Source organism: Durio zibethinus, chromosome 20, assembly GCF_047325235.1.
Source record: "Durio zibethinus cultivar Kanyao isolate XHJ-2024 chromosome 20, ASM4732523v1, whole genome shotgun sequence".
NCBI lineage: Eukaryota > Viridiplantae > Streptophyta > Magnoliopsida > Malvales > Malvaceae > Durio > Durio zibethinus.
Window position 1 is genome coordinate 2,590,269 of NC_143181.1, and position 14,936 is coordinate 2,605,204.

At 31.8% G+C, this 14,936-nt stretch overlaps 1 protein-coding gene and 1 pseudogene across 1 annotated transcript; both read right to left on the reverse strand.

Annotated features, from left to right (window-relative positions):
- Positions 1-921: 921 nt before the first annotated feature.
- LOC111314857 (ethylene-responsive transcription factor RAP2-1-like) lies at positions 922-1,941 on the reverse strand. Its single transcript, XM_022916475.2, has one exon. It carries the CDS (start codon positions 1,647-1,649, stop codon positions 1,200-1,202), a length of 450 nt encoding a protein of 149 aa, XP_022772210.1. The 5' UTR covers positions 1,650-1,941; the 3' UTR covers positions 922-1,199.
- Positions 1,942-8,587: 6,646 nt separating this feature from the next.
- On the reverse strand, positions 8,588-11,606 carry LOC111315091 (uncharacterized; annotated as a pseudogene).
- Between the last annotated feature and the right edge of the window lie 3,330 nt (positions 11,607-14,936).

The following is a 14,936-nucleotide window of genomic DNA, read 5'->3' on the forward strand; positions in this document are numbered from 1 at the left end:
AATTTTTATTTAATCATTTTTAATAAAAAAAACTTTATAAATTCATCTAAAAAACTTCATCTAAATTTTGCCGCATGATTCAAACATTTTACATCTTCTAAACGATAGGCTTTCATTGTTTTTTCCCATTTTTTTGGTTAGAGATCCATCGGCATGTTAGCCTTATTAAACTGTTTGTCTGCTTTTTTTTTTAGCCTTTTCCTATTTCGTTCTGAAGGCAAAATTCTGATTGGATTTAACAACCAGGAACAGATAGAAAATCAACCGTCCATAACAAATTAAAGCAACAAAAAAAGGGTTTCGTGCAATGGTTAACATGTTAAATGTTGGGTCTCATTAAATACAAAAGAAAATCAAGGTCCCATTAATCCTTCGTCTATCCGCATTTCAAATTCAAAACAAAAAAATCAAGCCTCCAAAGACAAGCATCAACTTACGTTAGCTTTAATATATAAAAAAGAAAAAGAAAGAAACAGAAAAGCCCACTTACCGCCCACCTTGCGTCACCTATCAACTTCCACCAAACAAACCCTTTCGTAAGCCACCACCGTTCATGACGGTGACAACCTCCCCTGCTGATTCAAAGGACCAATCTCTATCTCTCTCATTTTGTGGGGCTTCTCTCTAATTTGGCTGTGTTTTTGTGGTGTCCAAGCAAAGTTTCCAAGTACCGTACTTGGTTCTCTCTAGTGTATCACCCTTATCTCCTTATCTACTTTGTTTGGTTTTAGCAACTAATTAAAATATATGGAGGCACAAGCTTGTAGGCCATCGCCATTGTTTTTCTTTTTCCATAGCTATCCTCTCTAATCTCACGCCCCCTCCCTCTCTTTCATTGAATTTCTCTAACTTTTTTCATCATAAATACAGATATAAATATAAGGAAATATTGTATAAAATACCCAAAACAAAAAGCAAAGCTGACCATATATAGCTAGCCATCCCTGTTCATCACTAATTCACTGTCCATGTTACAAGTTACAAGCCATGAACTAACTTTTGTATTCCCAAAGTAAAACATAACCTTATCAAACAGAATCAATCCTTTTTTTTTATTGATTCTATTCTGTTGGCACTTGCTATTCGATGAGAATCAAAAGACATAAGGAAAAAAAAAAAAGAGTGGTGCCTATGGACAGTTGTTGATTTTCGGTTTCTTTTTTTGAGTTTATGATCATCATCAGTACTTTTACAACGTTTCAATCTTCATCAGAACTTTCGGGGTACTCGTTCAAATCAGGCTTCCGTAAAACTCGACTAGGGTTTGATGATTCTGATGATGAAGGGTGATGAAGAGAGGTTTGTAAAGCGTCGACTTTAGCCCCAACCTCTGTTGCTTTCTTGCGTATGGAAGCCGCCGAGATGTCACTAAGGTCGTCTTCTTGGAATATGAGGTCAGGGAAGTTGAGCCTAGCAGAGGGGCCACGCAAGTAGAAAACGGCGGTGTCATAGGCACGAGCAGCAGCTATAGGGGTGGTGTAAGAGCCAAGCCAAATCCTAGACCTCTTGTTTGGTTCTCTGATTTCAGCCACCCACTTCCCCCACTTCCTCATCCTTATCCCTCTGAATGGTTTCTCTTTTTGTTGTTGCCTTTGCTTCCTCTTCTCTCCGCTTGTTGAACTTGAAGTTGAACAACAATCACCTTCCATGATTAAAAGAAAAAAAAAACACTTACACCTAAATTAATAAGGGTCCTAAAAGAACTAAACTAAACCCTTTTATGAAAAATTTTGCCCTAGTTTCTAGAGACTATACAACTTGTAACCCATAACAAAAACAAGAAGAGGAAGAAGAAGATTCTAGCTACTTTTAATCAAAGAATACCCCTTACTTCAAAAGCTGTATTCTCTATTATATATATAAATAGAGAAAGATATATAGTATACGAAGGGAGAGATAGGGAAGGGAATGCAAAGCGAAGAAGCATTAGTTTCCCACTTGGCTGCTAGTGTGTCGTCTGGGGACGGCCGCCACGTTGATCTTCTTTCAAAGAAAAATCCAAATTTGGCCGACAAAATCCATCAGCTTCATCTCCTCCTCTTTCTATTATAAAGTCTACAAATTTTATATATAGTATTAGTAATTTAGTAGACCCTCTTGCTTTCTCTTGGTGAGAATGAACCATGAAAGGATGTTTGGAAATTTACCCGAAACGCAAAAAATAAAAAATAAAAAAGTTTTTATATCATTAACGTGATGGTATTCTCATAAATTAATTAAGATTTATATTTGATGTAATATTAATATATAAATTTTATATATTGTCAGTAAACTAAATGATGATATCTTATTAATAAAGTAAATAAAAAGATATTATCTTATTAATAAATAAATTTTTAAAAAAAATATTAATTTTTGTATACTTATTTTAAGGGTTAATTTTTGTTTATTAACGAAATAACATCATTTGATTTATTGGTAATATTTAAAATTTATACATTGATAATATGTCAAATATAAATTTAATTAATTATAGTACTCGCAAGTTAGTTTTACCATAATTTCACCGGTTTGAGATATGTCACATGTACAAATTTATTTGAAAGCTAACATATATATAGCAGTTGGCCAAACCTTCAATGAAGATTATTCTTCGAAGCAATAATTATTTCAATCCTAAGGTTAGTGAAAATACACTTACTTTCTTTTTCTTAAAAAATATATTTCCTTCTCTTTCAAAAACTAATGATATGTCATTTAGGATTAATTTATGTCACAAAAGTGGGGATGATATTTGAGTATAGATTTAAGCTAAGTTATAATATATATATATATATATATATATATATATATATATAAGAGATGCTAAACAAAGTTGAGTTACAATATATATTAGAAAGACATCAATATCGACGGAATTTTTCAAACAAACAGAGTCAAGTATATTTTAAACAAAACTTTGGGAGGGTTTTTGTTTTTTTTGTGAATTATAATTTATTTTATATATAATTTATATTGATACAATTATTTTTAAAAAATAACATTAGTCTAAAATTTAAATTTTAATATTTATAATTTTTTTTTATTATTTTCAAATTATTATTTTTTATAAAAATAATAATTTTTATTTATTTACACAATACTCACTTTAAAACTTTGTAAATAAATTAATTATGTTTTTTTTCTCATCAAATTAACTATATTTTCGACATCCAAAATAATTTATCACTCTCCAATTTTATATAAGCTATGTTTGTTAATTAATCTCGTTCAGAAAAGGGAAAAAAAAGTTGCTTTTTGTCTAACTGAAATAACTAGATATTACTTTGTTTGTTATTGGATGAAAATGTTTTGAGGCAAGTGGGATCCAAGTTGAGAAGGCGAGAAAGAAAAAGAAATGGTCACAAGTTTAAGTCGGAAAAAGAAGAGAAGTCGGTGGTGGTGGGTGGATGGGTGGATGGCGATGGAGAGCGACTTTCCGTCTACGCAATTCCCATGTAGTGGCAATAGTAAATTGGATATTATTAGTTTTAACTATTATTTTTAATTAATATCATCAAAATATTTTCAAATTTTATTTGAATTTATTTACTTTCAAACGATTTTAAAAATATATTTTTTTAATTTTTAATTTATTCTTAAATTTTTTATTTTACTATTTACTTAGCTAAAGAAAAAAATTAAAGATATAAACTTTTTTAAATCTACAACCTTTAAATACTAATTTTAATTATAGATCAATTGATTTAAAAAATAATCGATAAAAATACATTTAAACATATACAATATCTATAATATGTTAATACATAGTTATCATAACCAAATCGAACCACTGGTTCGACTAGGTAAACCATTATTAAAACCAGTTTGATTTTATAATTAAATTAATTTTATAATTAAACTACTTTAAACCATTATGAATTGATGGTTTACATAATAAACTAATAAATCAAATTATTTTTTTAAATCGAACTGGTTTAATACCAATTAATAAATTTATAAATTTAGATAACATATAAAAAAAATCCTTCAAGTAGTCAAAATAATCTAATTAAACCATTATATTACTATTTCATCTAAATAAGCCTTTAATTTCTTATTTTTACTATCAAAACCCTTGCATCTTTATATTAATTATACATTAGCATATTTTGACACGTGTATAATAATATTATAAAAAACTTATACATGTATAAAAATAAGTAATTTAAAAAAAAAATGATCTAACAAAAAATTTTATTAATTGATACCATAATTAAAAATAATTATAAAATTAATAATATATAAAATTAATAAAAAATAAAATGTTAATAAAAATGATTAATTATTTGACTATGGTAAAAAATAATTAATAAAAGAAAATATATATGTAAAATTAACAAAAAAATCTACATTCATATAAAAATATAAATTTGATTTTAATTTTTTTTTACTAATTTTCATATAAATATAAATATTTTCTTTTTATTAATTTTATATATAAATATTTCTTTTTTATTACATAAAGATTAATTATTATATATTAATAAATAATATTTATATTTTAATAAATATAAATAATAATTATTTATAATTATTTATTAAAATATAAATATTATTTCTAACTATTAAAATATAAAATATGATTTTAATAAAATGTTAAGTAATTTTATTTTTAATTAGTAATTAATTGTTCTATGAATTTTATATTTTAAAATTTGTACTTTATGATATATATTAAAATTATTAATTTTATGATTGAATTATTAAATTAAAATTTTAATTAAAAATTTGAAGTTTAAATTTTTAAAATATTTATATTTCTAAAATATTTTTTAATTAAACTAATAATTGATTCATTAATATAATGATTCGAAATTTTAAATAATTTTAAGTTTGATCCGATTTTAATAATTATGTGCTTATGTCTTTTTTGAGGTCAAATGTCAATCTTAATCATCTTATTATAATTTTCGACCCTTTTTTTTTTATAAAAGTGGTGTAATTTCCACATATTTTAGTGCTTAATCCATGATTTTATCTTCTTGATGTGGAATCTGTTCATTGGTTGTTTGATTTTACTATTACAAGCACATTCAACCGATCACTTTGATTACTGACAACTATCACCTAGTCTATGAATAAAAGTTTTAAAGGTTTAGGCTGCCGATTGGCACCGTCTTTTGAATTTATTACAGGACAAAACAAAACTGTACGAAACAAAAGAGTGGAATCAGATACTTTGGGTCCAAACTCAAAACTTTCTTGCGAAAGGGAAAATTCAGGGTCGGCACCGTTAGTCTTTGACTACCCTCTCCGCCGTTGAATCTAACTACATAATCAAAGAGTGCTGCTGCTGCTGCAGCTGCTAGTTGCATTCTTTAAAAGTTTAAATAGATTACCAAAAGACAAGATTGATGTAAATCTCTCACATGATATTTTGAATCGAGAATTAATTTAATTGTTTTATATAATTATTTTTAAAATATATTATTTAAATTAATTATTTTTAGATTAATTGAAATTTTTTTAAGTTGATATTTAAAAATTATGAATTTAAATTAATTTATGCACATAATATTTTTTGTAATCAGATAAATAATAAAATTAAAAGTTATATATATCATTTAATAAATATAAAATTTAAATTTCAATATTTATATATATTTTTTATCTCCATGATATCATCTCGTAGAACTGAGTTATAAAGTCTCAAAAAAATAATTTTGTGTATATAGCCTTGAAACATTAAACGATGAAGACATCCATATTTAATTTTCTTTGACAAAGAAGAAAATTTTGTCAGAAAGAATGGGTAATTGATAATATAATTTCAAGTCCCTTGCTTTAAACAAATATATATGTGTTACACTAAAGTCAAGATACATTTAACCTATCATGAATACTATAAGTCAATAGTAAGTACAGTAAAATGGCGAGATTTATATATATTTACATATTATATATAGTAGTCATTAAGAACGTCCATGGCGGCCGAGCCAAAGAAGTAGGCAGGCAAGGAGAATGCCATGGCAATGAAAAGTGGAATTGTCACGTATTTGGAATTATTTTATATATATAAATCATCTTATGTGTCCGTTGGAAATTTTAATAATTTTGTTAAAATTAGTGAATCCTCACGTATTATACTAAAATATATTAAAAATTAAAATTTTACTTTTATTAATTTAATTTTTTTTATTTTTTAATTATTAAATCAAAAGTAAATTTATGATTAATTTGGACCAAAATAATATTTTTAATTTAAAATAAAAATATAAAATTTATACTACTTTAGCTGAATCCCTTATCTTCACTGACCTATTTGCGCATAATCATCTCATAAAGCACAAAGTTTTTTTTTGTATATCAACAACTTTTTAGCCTTTCTTTGTTTTCCCTACTCTTTTGATTTTGAACATTTAAAAAAAAAAATGTATTTAACTTTAGAAAATTATCTTATCATTCATATAATTGTAGAATACCACACACCTGCATATAGTATAATGTTTAATACGATACTAGCATTTGATTCTGATATTAACACCTTTCATTCGTCCCCTATTTACTCTTCTTTTCTTCAATCTTAACACCCTGTAAGCCATGGAATGAAAGGCATAGGCTTTGTCACCTGCTGATCTCATATCAGAAATGAAATATTCAACAAGACAGATAACCTTTTTATTCTTTAATCTAGAAGAGGGATAACCATGAAACTCAATCTTTAGCAGCTGTGTTGGTCTTACAAGAAGACAGCCCTCCGGGCACATCTGTCTTAAGGCTGACTTCCACCATGCAGTTAACAGAATAAGAAATATATTCTGGTAGGACATCCTTAATCTTGAAACTGAACCAGATATCAATCTCGGAGTAATTCAGCTTTACCGCCCTACGAATCATGCTGGAAGACAAGTCTTGACAGTAAGGTTTTTCAAATGGTTAGTTGATCAGTAAACATAGCAAAGGCCTTATCCTACAGCTTCTGGGAAAAGGGGGAGGAGGGGATTCCACGACAGTGTCCCACTATGCTATGATATTATGCAAACATGATTGGGCACAAGACCAACTATTAATCATGCAAGTCCTTCAAAGATGATTGATATGGAACAGTAAATCCTATTGATGCCGACAACAAAGCCATCAAATCAAAATTAAATATCAATAACATCAAGAATTGTGGTGTTTATTTGATGCTGGAGTGGTTTAGGACCTTATTTAAGTTGGAATATATACAAAATTAAAAGCCCTAAAATTATGTTTGATTTTATGCATCAATAGTGTTGTGACTTTGGGGCCATAGTCTGAAGCCTAGATCTTTTCTTCTTGGTTCAGTTCGATTCTTTTTCACTTAACAAATTAACCTTAAATTACCCTTTGAAACCTACCAAATCCATCAACCAAACTTCAAATCAAACAGGTGCACAAGGAACTATCACTTTCAACCCTAACCCTAAACGGCAGCTACTGTGCAGAGGACTTGGGAGCGCCTAAACAGCTTTCCAATTCCCTAGTTTTTCAACCACTCTTAACCACGTAAAAATCTCATTAAAGGCCCTAATTCTTCTCAAAATTTATCATCCTTGTGACCTTATTTTCTTGCTTCCACAAAATAACTACCAAGTTCTTGTCGTTTTGTGCAACAACCCCTATCGTTGTCCTACAGGAAATTCACTGAACCATTGAATCTGACCTTAATGTCATCAATCAAAGGTTGAAGGTCATGATCCACTAAGCCTGAAAGGAACCTTTGCTGGTCAGGGGAGTTCATCTCCTGCACTTGTGCATCAAAAGGAATTAAGAGCAATATACTTGTCCAGAACTAATACAGCCAACGGCCTTTAAAGGTCACTAGATCTTTCTGATATTGAACTGAGACGAGGAGGTTATGAAAAATTGAAAAAGCAGAATTCCAAAACAATTAAATAGTTCTAACTAACAAGCCTTCCCGTTCCCTTTGTTCTTCCTTCTCCACATTTAAACAGTACAAACTTTTCATCCTATTAATTCCCTTCTCCTTTCCTCATTTGCAGCTTCTCATAAGATGAATTTCAGGAGAAATTTACCACAAAACCTTTCTATGTGCAACACTCCACTTCCCCTTTCTGTTTTCCATATTGCATCTTAATGCATACTACCAGAATTATAGTAGACAGAGACTCCTTTTTGCACAAGCCAACAGTGACAAACCATCATGCCCCTCCAAGATTAAGTAAGAGTCAAATCAATCAAGAATCAGCAGCCTCTGTTTTTCATTTTTTACAATTTTTGATAGCTGTATTCATTATTCATCTTCTCTTATCCAAACAAACTCCAAGCTGTAGCTTAAAGGATTTTCAATCTTTCTATTTCAACTTTAAGGTTATCACACAAGCATTTTCATTGGCCAAAAAGCCACACATAGAACCAGCAATTATGCAACAGCATTCAGGTATCACCCACAGGAATGGTTCCTCAACATAGCAAGGCAACAGAAATCTGATCTAATTAACCTAGACAAGCACTAATCTAAAGTGACAACAAAACGTATGCTTCGCTGGTACAAGGTCATTAGATAATTAGAAGTTTTCCTCATATGAATCCAAACAATTAAAATGAAAATAAATAAGTAACCATGTTCCACCAATGTTCACTGATCAAGTTCAAGACACACACACATACAAAGCAGCTAGTGTACCAACATGGATGAGGCACATACTAAATTAGTATTAAAACAGATAATGATTCTAAATCTAAATAAATTGCTACGATGCAGTTTCGCTCTTGTTAATACCTATGTACCATTTAAAATTTCAAGTTATCATTAGTAAACTTTACACTATGAAGAAAAAAAATAAAGAGACAATTTGGGAAGAGATATATAACACTCGCAAATCTGAAGACAATGAAGAACCACATTGAGCAAATACCACCATTAGGATTCTCAATTCTTATTAAGCAAGCAGTAAAATCACTAATCAGATAAATTACAATCTCTTTCCTCATCCTGCCCTTTAATTCATTAGTTCCATTCCTGACTTCCATAACTAACCAAACTTTCCTCATTAATAATACCCATCTTCCTCAAAAATCACTACATCCTCACTATCCTCCAATAAGTAATTTTCATTGCCAACTCCCTCAATCTCCCACTCATCCTCATCTTCCTCCTCCCCTTCCGAAAACACTGAAATCCTCACACCACCAAACTCACTCCTCTCCACCAAAAGCTCATCCACCAACCCATCCAATTCCCCAACACTCCCACCATCAAATTCTGAAACCGAAAACAATCCATCATCCTCGCTCATCCTCCTCCTCTTAGGCACCAAATCTTTCTCCATGACCTCCCCATTTTCCACTTCAATCCAAGACACCCACAAATCGGCATGTCTCCCCAAAGCCGTGTCCCAATCCCCTACAACCACAGTCCCCAAATTCGCCTCCCTTGCCCTCCTCAACATCTCCACAAAATCCTTATCATCTGAAACCAAGAACAACCAATCAATCCCTATACTCATAGAATGCTGCATTTGTCTTTTCAATGCCCAATCCGCCGCTTGTGGCTTATCCTCCACTGTCTTAACATAAACCCCAGCTCTCCTTAGCTCGCTCTCCAAACCATACCCAATCTTCGGTGCAACCAAACTCCTTGCCACTTCGTTATATTTGTGATTCCCACTTATATACCTTTCCTTAAACCGCTGTCGTTTCTTGCCTTTCAACGATTTCATTCGGTTTAACTTCTTTTGTCGTTCCCTTTGATGTAACTGCTTGAAATGTTTTTTCAAATCCAAATTTGTCTTGCATTTCCGACCGCAAACCCCACAAATGTAAGGGTCGGATGGAGTTACGATTCCTTTACGTTCGAGGATGTCGAGATTTTTCCTCTCGCGGTGTTCTTGTTGGAGCCACTGAGGTAAATGGATGAAAGCGTGACGGTTAGCGTATGCTGACATGTCAACGACTTCCCAAAATTTTCGGCCACATTTTATAAGGCCAACGCCTCCTCGTACGGCGGTCCGCGACGTGGCTTGTTATCAAGGCCCACAAGACGACAACTTTTTCCGCTTGCTTGTTTCTCACCATGTCGATTTCCACGGCGTTGGCGTTGGCGTTGGATTTGACAGTGAGGTGCCATTGGCGTGGAGGGTATTTGTTTTTGAAGGGTGTGGCGAAAGTGGGAAAAGCAGATGTCTTGTTTTCTGTGGAGAGGTGTGGGACTCAGGTGAAGGGATTTTAAGGAATTGCAGAGAGGATTCATTGCTTCAATTGTAGGATTTGGTCTTTTTCCTCATTCTTTTTGTTTTTTATATTTGGATATTTGGACAACCAAAGCCAAAGGTCTAAACATCAACCAGTGAGTTATGGAACATTAATTGGACCTGTTATGTTAGGCTTTTTTCGAGCAATTGAAGATCCAAAGATGGTAGTTTTATAGGGCTATCGCTTTGTTTTCTCTAGGATGGAAATGGTAGATGTGGACCTAGACGTGAAATCTATTTTTGGGGCCGAGAAAGAAATTCCTGGTGAAAAAGAAGCCAATCAAATTGGATAAACATGTTGATTTTCGAAATTCTTGTCAAATTGTTTGATAATTGACTTCATCAATGGTTTATTTCTAGCTTTTACCTGCTCATTATTAATTTTCCAATGCTTTTTTTTCAGTTAAAGAATCTTCTTTATTCTACATTTTAGTGCTTTTGGTAACAAGAAATGAAAAATATAGAATAAGGTTTAAACTTGTTGGTATATAGTAAAAATAAAATAACAAATACAAAAAAACAGAACCCAACAAGCAGAAAAAAAAAAAAAAAAAGGTGAAGTTGGTACATGGGGGTTGATTTTTGCGCCAGGCTTTTCGTTACTCTGTAAGAAGGCTACGTGCAATTCCACCTGACATGACGTTTCCAAACGAGTTAAGAGGTTTGAAGAATTTTACGATGATCTCTGTCTTGTCTTTCTCTACTTTCGTTTTAGTTTGATGCAGAGATTGGATTGCGTTTTCTGTTTTTTCTAAAGCTGACTTGGAACCTTCTATGTAACGTTTCCCTTCCTTCCTTTTGCGCCGTTAATTATCATTCTTGGAATTTTTTTTTTTTTTAATTATGTAAACATCTAGCGGGTTATGTTTCTGGACGGGCTTGACCCGTATAAAAATGTCACTATCGGTTATCATGGGCCTAAAATTTCTAGTCCAATACCAACCCATGGAAGGCCTAAAGGCCTGATTACCTTTTAGTGATGTTAAGGAGATGGGGTAGAAAGCACAAGCAAAGGGTGGGCTGGAGGCTGGAGAAGGTTGGAACTTGGGAGGGTGTGAGAATATTAAAGAATGCAGACAGCTAGTCATTTCTGAATTTTAGTGGAAAACGAAAAGCTACCTTCTATGGTTTAAAATTATGAGTTCCTCCAATCATGTGATGGCCCTCATGGTCTAATGAGAATGCTCTGTTGGCTTTCCACTTTCCATAATTTTAAGCAGTTTATTAAATTTCCGAAAGCTGATTTGTTCTTTGACTGATTCCAAGAAGTTGCTTCAACTATACTTGAAGCAGATTGGCTAGCCAATGAAGGCAGAAACTGGATAGACCAAAGTATGAGGACCAAATGGTACACAGATTCTATCATTTCATATGTAGTTGGCGTAATCATTCGTCATATTATTATATGTAGATAGAGGCAAAGAACAAAACGTGTGCAAGATTCATGTCCTTTGGCTGTTGTTGATGTCCGTTGGTTGTCTGAGATTTCCTTCTACCTGAAAAATGGGGAACAACACTTTTGGTTTGATGTTTCTCTCTAGCCTGCTCACCTTTTTACAGGAGGAACTTGCTCTTATCATAGCAAATTGCATTCCCCTAGATTTATTCTTTTGTATAAAACTATAGGTAAAATCTTTCTAAGTACATTTCATGAAATTTGTGTTCGATTCAGATAATATTTGGCATAACATAGTCTATACTTCTAAAATGGATAATGTACCAATGTTCCGATTAATGTTTGTAACATGTATTCTTGTGAGATATGACAGGACATGTAAAGGTCCAATAGCAACATAACATACGTGTAGAGAAAACCAAAACAGTTGGTCGGACATAGAACAACAGCATATGGAAACTATTTCAACCATATTGGCTGGTAGTGTGGCATGAAAGTATTTACAATAAAAGTGTATTTTCAAAGTGCCGCTTTTATAGTTAAAATGTTAAACTATATCCATAACAGTGACAAAGGAACGTTTTTTCTTGAAACCTTTTCAAGGTTGGTAAGATGAACTGATCTGTTTAACAATGTCACAACATTCTTATAATAAAATAATCCCCTCCCAGAAAAGGACAAGAAAAAGTGGGGCTTCCTTTAGTTGCTTGGTCTGCTTCCAAACTAACGGTCGAATTGGAAAAAATCCAGTGAACGGTGAGTTAGGTTGAGGAAAAGGAAACTTGGGGTTAGGGTTTTTGCATCAACTTTTTCTGCTTTTCTCCTCTTTCCCTTTCTCATTCCTTGTGAATGAAGGTGTTCGACATGTGCCTGAAAGAACTGGTTCGATGACAAATTTGCTTAACTTACAGTCTACCGCATCAATAAAAGGCATGCAAGCAAAGCAAAGGGTCTGGAATTTTCCTTTTCTGAATAATGATAAATGTCTCAATTGTTAGCTAAATGGGGTCATTTGTTATATCCTAATCCTACGAAATATAAGTCCAGCTAAAAATGCTTAGGTTCAGATTATGACATCTTCAAATATATATATATATATATATATATATATAAAAAGGAAGTCTAACTAAAATAAATAGGATTAGTATTCGTTGTCAATCATTTTATTACCAGAAAGTGGTGGGAAGTGTTCATCATATTCTCCTTCAAGATAGGGCACTTGTTAGTTTGTGCTGTTAATTCCCAAGGGAATAGATATATATACTGTTGACATGATTTTTCAGCTACGGCTTGGGATGGTGGGAAAATCTTATCAATCCCTTGTCAAGGCCTTGTTTTTTTAATATTTTTGATGCATTTGATGAAAGCAAGTTTTTACTAAGAACAAAACAGTAAAACATGGCAAACTATTGCGGCAACTCTTTCTTAGCATGATGGTAAGAGTTTTTTTATTTTGAAGAAAACCCCTTGTCCTTAAAAACAATGAGTGTTTAAAGATTTCTTTTCAACATCAAGCATAACCATTAAGTCATAGGTATGATTCCCACTTGAGCTTAATTCAAATGGTAAGTTAAAATGAGGTTGAAAAACGATTTTAGATTGGAATTACAGCATTTTAATAATATCAAGTTAATTCATCAAAATTTCTACAATCAATTATCATGGTTTTAATAAAATGTCATAAAAAAAAAATTCAACTACACCCTTTGGGAAAAGACAATCCTAATTAATGCTTTTTTTATCCTAATGAGTCTAACATAAAAATATATGCCTAGCTAGAAATCGAGATGCAGCCAAGCATGCCTCGCAACTGCAATGGAACCTTAAACTCTAACGTTACTGTCAAGCCATGCAACAACCCCCTCCAGCATTTAGCTGGAATTATACCTTCGAAAAGGGCTGCTGCTTGAGCATGCCAAAGTCGTCCAATTACCAATGATATCCTACTAATGAAAGCGTACTAAAAAATGAGGACTTTGGCTGTGTTTTTTCGCTTTCAACATTGGTTACAGGAATAAAGCCAGCTGGTCGCCAATTTCTGCTTGTTGTGGTTAAAGATTCTGATTTAAGACCCTTCAATTTGGATTCAACTTGTTTTTATAGTTTATGCAATTTATTATTTCTCTGCAAACAAAAAAAATTAATGAAATATTATAAAAGAAAATCTTTGTTTCCAACAAAAGAAAAATAAAACTTCTGCCATTGTTGACTAAAGAATTTAATAAAGGTTTTTGCAATTCATTCAAGAAAAAAAAGGGTTTTTACAACTCAAGTTTGAATCTTAATTTCAAGTTCCTTGTGCTATACATAATGTCATTAATTAATTAAGTCAAAAGTTAGATTGATAGAAACCCAAATTGGCTAACAATTCACTTCTATAAGCATATATATCTTTTGAATTCAAAGCAAATATGGAATTCAGAAACCATGCAAAAGGCATATGTAAATCTAACATAAATTTAGTTGAATGAATCATAACTTATTAGAAATTAGTGGGGACAAATCATACCTAATAAAAGCTTATATTAATATATGAACCAATTTAAAACATTACTACATTTTGTTTTTGTTTTCTTTTGGGGGGAGGGGGTGGCACCATACTAGAATAGATCATTCAAAAGTCAAATTAATACCAATTTGAACATGCTTGGTCTTGACTCTTTATTTTACATCCAAAAATTAGCTGGCTTATTTCATTTACAAACTCATCAATCACCTGCCTTTAGAATAAAAAAGGAGAGAAAATTGAAGGAACCCCACTCCCCCTAACCTTCCATTTTTGTTTCACTTAAAAGCATTCCAAACAAATGATAAACTAGAACTTTGATCGCACCCATTAATATCTCCAAATATGAATATGAATATGAATGCAAAACAACAAAAGTTGAGTAACGAGAAGAGAACAGAACAAAAGCAAAACCCTTCACAACCCCAATTAGTACATAAACTCCCAAAAGAGAAGCATTAATTATCTGCCACAGAATCAGTAAAAGGTGGGACCAAAGAAGTCTGACCAAGTGAGCCAAAGGGTTGTTTAATATAAAGAGACTAAAAAATGGCCATGTGACTATGTGAGTGTGGGAGACTACCAGCTGGCTGGGTTTTTTTTTTTTTTTTTTTTTTTTTTTTTTCAGCTTACTTCCCATTTTCCCTGCCCTTCCTTCCCTCCCCCTTATTTTCCTTTCATTTTTCTTCTTCACGGGTTGGCTTCCAATATTAAAAAAAAAAAAAAAACTTTTATTTTGCTTCTTTGAAAGGGACTAGCTTTTTGTTTTTTCATGGTCAAGTTTATTTTTTCACTTACTTTACTCATTATTAACATATAAAGGAAGTGAATGTTTGATTTCATCTATCTTTTGCATTGATACAGTTTATAAACT

Excerpts from the sequence above, each read along its gene's own strand:
- LOC111314857 (XM_022916475.2), bottom strand. The coding sequence starts at position 1,649 with ATGGAAGGTGATTGTTGTTCAACTTCAAGTTCAACAAGCGGAGAGAAG.